Source organism: Podarcis melisellensis (genome assembly GCF_964234715.1).
Source record: "Podarcis melisellensis genome assembly, chromosome: 2".
In the NCBI taxonomy this organism is placed as follows: Eukaryota; Metazoa; Chordata; class Lepidosauria; order Squamata; family Lacertidae; genus Podarcis; species Podarcis melisellensis.
The window spans coordinates 37,203,124-37,210,459 of NC_138529.1; the positions used below are offsets into that span (position 1 = coordinate 37,203,124).

General features: G+C 40.9%; 1 protein-coding gene across 1 annotated transcript in view; it reads right to left on the bottom strand.

Moving 5' to 3' along the window:
• Window positions 1-7,082, bottom strand: part of LOC309361976 (myosin-3) — a 31,934-nt gene extending 24,852 nt beyond the window's left edge. The window contains exons 1-7 of the mRNA XM_081897377.1: window positions 7,011-7,082; window positions 3,099-3,310; window positions 2,493-2,636; window positions 2,255-2,411; window positions 2,028-2,055; window positions 1,805-1,919; window positions 187-279 (exon numbers count right to left, since the gene is read on the bottom strand). Of these exons, the coding sequence (XP_081753503.1) occupies window positions 187-279; window positions 1,805-1,919; window positions 2,028-2,055; window positions 2,255-2,411; window positions 2,493-2,636; window positions 3,099-3,302 (741 nt within the window). The 5' untranslated portion in view covers window positions 3,303-3,310; window positions 7,011-7,082. The remainder of the gene's footprint in view (window positions 1-186; window positions 280-1,804; window positions 1,920-2,027; window positions 2,056-2,254; window positions 2,412-2,492; window positions 2,637-3,098; window positions 3,311-7,010) is intronic.
• Between the last annotated feature and the right edge of the window lie 254 nt (window positions 7,083-7,336).

Consider the following 7,336-nt stretch of genomic DNA (forward strand, 5'->3'; position numbering starts at 1 on the left):
GAATTGCCTGTTAATTTCTCAGCAACTACAAAGCAAGCCACATCTCTTCAGGGGGACTTCCTCCAGGGCAACACCTTCATGATCAGTCCCAGGATGTGAAATGCAAACACAATAATGAGACAGCTGATATTATTGGCTAAAAAATTGAGAACGGCTTTTAGATCCTGCAGTGTATGCACCACTCACAAAGCGAGAGGAATTGTCATTCCTGACAGTCTTGGCATTTCCAAAGGCCTCCAATAGGGGATTGGCACTGATGATCTGATCTTCAAGTGTCCCCTATAAAAGGAAAGGAAAGGAAATATTTGAAAAGTGAATAATAAAACAATGGAAGTAACAGCTATTGAATGTATATAGATAAATACACAAGACTTTGGGCACAATGCTATGCTCACAATGCTATATTCTAAAGCTAAGTGTTAGCTTTCCACATTAGTTTTCATGAAAAACTACCCCTTAACTTGTTTCACTCTCCAATTTGACCAAGTCTTAATTAGATCCTTAAGTCTGTTTAACGTGAAGAATGCCTGGGTCATGAATGGACCTTGAGTCATATTTATGTTCATTTTAGGACAAGTGATTGGTCTTGGGTATTCAGATACAGGTGATGCGTTCATCATTCCCTGCACCAAGCAGGGATCTGAAAGTGACTCAAGGGTTCAGGTGAGAAGGTGTCTGTTGCATGCATCCTTATAGCTTCTGTATGATCCCTTCCCAGTTTGTTTGGGTTTTTTTTGGAAATTTGAATTGCTCTGGTAGAGAGAGGAAGGGAATGAATGAAAACGGGAGGAAAAGAAAGGAAGAGAGACAGGAGACAGGAAACTGTAAGAAATTAATGGTGAATTAAGAGATAGTTTGTGGCCACGCCTTTCATACTACATCCTTTTTTCCTGGAACAAGATATAAAAGTGTGGCTAGAACAGCAGGGAATTCTCTGTGCATCTCAGCTAGAACCATTCCTGTGTGAGGAATGATTTGTCCCTTCTACCACCTGGACAGCTGTTCATGGTACTGTGTTGCTTAGCCTTAGAGGCACCCTTAGAATAGTGGCTGGATATAGCCACATTTTGCAACCCGTTTCGGGCAGAGGAAGATAGGTAATGCAAAAAAAGAAAAAGAAAAAAGAACAAAATACTCTTCAACCACTTTCCTTTCTCAGCAGTTGCTGTGAAAATTATTGAGATGCTGTATGCTGGAAGTGCTACATAGCTTTTTATTGTAATAGCTCTGGAAGCAAGCGTCATGAGGGCATCACAGAATGAATTAATTATTGCTTAGAAATTCACAGCCCTTATTTTAAAGAAAAAGCATGTTAAAAAAAATCTTCATGAGGCTATCCAATGTGGATCCAGTAAGTGAAGTCTCAGGGCTTGGTGGATTGTGATAGTTTGGCTGTTAGCCCCATTGTTTCTTAATTGATGAAGGAAATTCTATAGACCTGATCACTTAACAGAACTTAACATACCTTGGTTTTCCAACGGCCTAGTTCTCGAACGTTTTGGCTCCCGAATGCCGCAGACCTGGAAGTGACTGTTCTGGTTTGCAAATTATTTTTGGAAGCCGAACATCCAACGGGGCTCCCAATTGGCTGCAGGAGGTTCCTGCAGCCAATCAGAAGCCACACTTTGGTTTCTGAATGTTTTGGAAGTTGAACGGACTTCTGGAACAGATTCCGTTTGTCTTCCAAGGTATGACTGTATAATCAATCAGTAAGTTGTTCAGAGTCTATGGTTCTTTAGCAGTGCCTTTTGTATGCTTACAACCACAGGTTTATTTGCACCAATGCCAGCCCATCTCGCCCTACCTTCATCTTGGATTGAGATTCCTTTTTCTTGGCTCCTTCTCCAGTAGCTGCAATTGTTGCAAAGTACTGGATGACACGCTTGGTGTTGACAGTCTTTCCAGCACCAGATTCTCCACTGTTACGATAAAAGCAAGCAAAAGTAAAGAAAAATGGAGGACCATTACTTATGTTATAATTGTACTTTGGCAATATGAAGTAGGACAAACCCAAAGCATCTGCTTACGTGATCAGGATAGACTGGTTTTCGCGATCTGCCAAAAGGAAAGAGAGAAGCATGCTTATTATGCTGCAGAGGCATATGCTGAGTTACAGGTTCAACCACTGGATTAATTTCCCTCAAATCTGGGCATGTGATAAAGGTTTACTAAGCCTGATGGTATCATGATTGTTCCTCCAATTCCGTTCTGCTTATAACACCTTATTGCCCTTTCAGTTGTGAAGTATACGTACCAGTTAGCATGAACTGATAGGCGTTGTCAGAGATGGAGAATATGTGGGGAGGCACTTCTGTGCGCTTTTTGCCCCGATAGCCAGCCACCACTTCTGGATTGTATACAGGCAGCCATTTGTATGGATTAACAGTGACACAGAAGAGGCCCGAGTACGTCTGCATGAAAACCAATAAAAATACAGTTAGACACTGTCCCTTTGGGGATTCCTTTCTGTGGACCAGGATAGCACCACTTACATAAATCATCCAGGAGCTGTAGCGATCTTTGAGGTTATACAAAACAGCAGGTTCATGCAGATGTGTCAGCATTGCCATGTCCTCAATTTTGTCAAACTTAGGTGGGTTCATAGAATACACATCATCTGGCTTGACAGTCAGAGTCTGAAATGCAAAGAAGGAAGGACTTTCGATGAGGAATGGCTATAACACAATGTAAGTTTGCAATACAAATAAAATTATTTCAGTCGTGATGGCATATATTTAGGACCCATACTATTTTTGTGATTTTTTCAAATAATTGTAAGTTTAAAAACTTTTTAATGTTGTGTTTTAAATAATTGTAACCCACCCTGGGATCTTGGGGTGAAATTTAGGATGATGATGATGATGATAATGATAATATCTGATAATACCACCACCTATCTTCAGGACAGACCGAAAACTCTTTGTGTAAAAATTAATATACATATTATAGAGATGTTTTCAGTAGCTCATCCCGGCAGTTTAAGTGCTTCGCAAATTTTGTCCCAATTATGATAAGAACAATTCAGATGGAAAATCTTAGCACATGCTTATTGAAAAGGAGGACTCCACACCCCACCCCAAATCTTCAAAGACAGTCACCCTGCCATCATCTGTGTCCACGGTAGTTTTGCCACCTTCAGTGCCCTTGATTTTCCCTTTGGCATATTCCTCCTTTGGATCAGCCACGAAGCAATAGGTCTTGGCGTCAAAGGGTTGGTTCTGAGCCTCTATTCGCTCCTTCTCAGATTTTCGGAGAAAAGGGGCAGCCACCCCAAAAACTTCCATTTCTGCATCACTGCTCATTGCTGCAGCTAAAAGTGAGACAGGAGGGTCAGTCCTTATTCTGTGGAAGTCTAGGAAACTTGAACTAGAGGCATCATGTTCAGACAATACCAGACATGGTCCCTATTCCTAAATGTAATAGAGTGTGCAGCAGCATGAATGATCCCTTTTGTAAGCAGAACAGAAGGTCCAGCTATTCCCACAAGTTCCCATTTTCCCTGACATTATGTACTACGCCAGGGGTATACAATGTACAGGCAGGGACCGGGGTTACATCCCAGGACCCCCCCCCATGTCAGTGGGCCCGTGTAAGACCGCACTGCACCACCCTGTTCTGCTCCCACCCCGTTCCAACCCATTTTGTGACATTTTTGTGATGTCTTTGAGTCACTTTCAGATTTGGGCCAATGTACATGGACAGGTTTAAAACAGTCGTTGCCTTTAGTGCCGCCCAGGTGTTATTGGACTCCAGTTCCCATCAGCTCAAGCCAGTGGTGATGATGGGAGTTGAAGTCCAAAAACACCTGAATTATGTGGCATTGGATAGCTCACACTAAATTCTGGGCACACTTTCCCTTCAGTTTTCTATAATCGAATCGTTCTGTCTCCTGAAAGATCACTAGCTTACTTATGTATACCTATTTGCCCTTAATATGCTTCTTACGTTGCTTTATTTTTTATCTGCAACTGTCCTAAGAACTTTGTTAAAGGGCAAAATATCAATACCAAGGAGAATTAAGAATGAATATAAGTAAATTGCCATTTTGAAGTAAATGACAATAGTGAGGATAGTTTAGCATCCATGAAACAGTTGCACAAATACAAAATCTGGAATCTAGAAAAGAATGCAGCACCTTGCAATTGATATTTTTTTTAAAGTTTCAAAAGGAAACATAATAATTTGAAAGAACAGCCTCATGAAATACAGAAGTAATTATCACAATTGCATCCTGCCCTGTGATAATTTTGACAGAAAACATAAATTATGCAAAACAATTGCATGTAACATAGCCTGATTTCTATATTCGAGTCAAATTAGTTACTTTGGTATAGAATTGATATTATTATAATTCTGTGAATGGCCTATCTGGTGCAGAAAAAAATCAGTTGTTTACTTTACCTTTGGTAGGATCACTCCCCTTTTTGGAGCCATCCAAACCCACCCAAAGAGACCAAATGTGGCTTGCTTGCTTCCTTGAGTGCTTTTAAATCTAGGCATCTAGCATATGTTGCTTGCCACAGCAAGGCATGAGATGGGTGGGTGGGTTTTTTTTAGTTCTACACATTCCTTAAGCATAGTTCTTTGGTGAGGAAGCACCTCTGTTGTGCCTCCTACTTTCCAAGTTACATTTTATTGGCTTAGAACATGGGATGAGATGAACAAGTAAGATGGTAACTGGAACTCCTGGGCAGGGGAAAGTTTTGGTTTACTCCCACTTTCAGCATTCCTGCACTCAGTGTAAATGGAAGCCCCCTTTCCTTTCATCAGGTTGTGTCTGTGTTGCTGTTGAATGTCCCTGTGTACTGGGAAAGGGGAGGAAGGAGAGAAGGGGTAGTGGCTGTGAAAATATAAGATTACTTGAAATATGAAGTGGCACCTGTGCTTAGCAGAATGTTGATTGAATTCTGCAGTCTCTGTGTTGAGTGGATGGGAAGTAGCATGTGTCTGCATGTGCTGTGAGTGAGAAACAAAGAACCCTCAACCATCTGCTGCAGGCAGTTTCAGGGGATGGAGCTGCTGCTTCTGATGATGAGAGATTAGGGATCTCACTTTGGAAAGAGATCATATTAAACATCTTCCGGAGGAGTAGCCATGTTCCTCTATTGCAGTGAAAACAACGGAGTGTTGTGGCTGCTTAAAAGACTAACACATTTATTGGCGATAAGCTTTCAAAGATTACAGTCCACTTCATCAGAGGCGTGAAGTGTTCTCCTTAGTTATAGGGAGGATGCGTGTATGTGCGCGCGCATGGTTTGTGGGGAGGATTGTAAAGGCGAGGTCAGAGAGAAATGAAATGCAGAAAAAGTATAGATAGTGACAATTACATACTTAACAATGGTAATTCACATACAGTAATAGTTCACGATGACACAGACATCCTGGCAATGGTAAGCCAGTGAACACATAAAAACCTAAACATTATTTGTTTCGCTTTCATCCACAAGTGATAACATTCAAGTGCCTGATGTATTGTAATTCAGGGACTGGCCTGTTTGTAAAATGCAGATGGACATTGTTGGCAGATGATGACACATATCACATTAGCAGATGTGGAGGCGAATGAACCCCTGAAGTTGTGGGTGACATTATTAGGTGCTGTGATAGTGTTTCCAGAGTAGGTATGCAGAGAGCAATAGAATCATAGAATTGTAGAGCTGGAAGGGTCTATGAGAGTCCTCTAGTCCGTCCCCCTGCAATGCAAGAATCTTCTACCCGATGTGAGGCTCAAACCCATGATTAAGAGCCCTGTTTAGGGATGTTTTTACAATGTGTGACATTGTAATGTATTTTTAATCTTTGTTGGAAGTCATCCAGAGTGGCTGGGGAAACCCAGCCAGATGGGCGGGGTACAAATAAATTATTATTATTATTATTATTATTATTATTATTATTATTATTATTATTATCATGCTCTACCAGCTGAGCTACCCAAGGCATCTGGATCTGCCAGAGGGGCTGCTTCCTATGTCAATATCTTTTTTATATGTGCTTTTGTTGCTGCTAAGTAGCTGGTTTTGGTAGGGGGGCTATCTGAATGTCCGCATATAGACCTACCACCTAAGGCCTGTGAGAGAATGAGGGTACATTTCAGCCTTCCAAAACACTCTGTTAAAGTTCTTAAACTAGTCATCCTGGAGCAAAATACCTCCAAAGGGAGAGTGCTATGTGAAACCAATGAATTACAATTTATCAACATTTTCATTTGGAAACATCCAATATTAGTCATGCTAGGAGTAGTTCCATTGACTTCTGTGGGTCTACTCTGAATGTGACAAACATTGACTATCACTTGTGAACTGAACTGAGACAAAGGATTTTCTTCTGCACAATACATGTGTTAATTGGCTCACTGATGCCAGGATCTGATGCCCTTTTAAATGTGTGGTGGGAGGGGGGATTATTGATTTGTTTTTGTTCTTATTTTCATTATGCATTTTGTGTTTTTTATAATGTAATTTTCTGTTGCGAACCGCCCTGAGATCTGCAGGTAAAGGGTGGTATACTGAAAAAACCTAAATAACTAAGTACTTTTCTACATTTTATTTCTCTCTGACCTCACTTTACACAACCCCCTCATCCCAACTCATGTGTATATACACCTATAACTCAAGATAACACTTCATGCATCTGATGAAGTAGATTGTAGTCCATAAGACTTCATGCCATTTTAAATTAGTTCATCTTTAAGATGCCGTAAGACTCTTCATCAAATACCGAATGCTGGAAAATGATAACATAAGTGCATGGGAGATTGGTTTTTCCAAGAAATGGTCCACCTATTTCTTATAATGTCATTCCTTCACCCACAAGTTGCAGGCAGGAAAGTCAAAGTATAGGAAGGTACTTTGCCTCTCCTCAATACACAAGCACAGAAGCACTGCAGTTATTATCACTCCACAGCAGACTGACTGAGAAATTGAAATTGCATCACACAAAAAATATCAATAACTGTAATTTGGGAGGTGGGGTAGGGGTGGGACACATAGTGCCACACCTTGACTTCTCACCTTTTTATTTTCCACTCCCAACAGAAAGAAGAAAGGAACTGGATGAAATAAGACGTCTAATCTAGAAAGGAGCAGAGAGCGTAAGCATTCATGAGTCCAGGATCCTCAACAGCTGAGAATTTTTTAGAATCTCAAAATACGCTACAGAAATGGACCCTCTTCCCCCTAAAATTCCTCCTCAGAGCAAAGTGCCTTTAAGCTCAGCTATAATATAGCTGCCCTTATTGTCTAAATTAACACTTGGTTGCCCTGAGATCTCTCCCAAAGTCGGAAGCTCTGGAGTATGTTGCCCATATTGTAGGAGGGAGGGGGTAGGGAATGGGGAT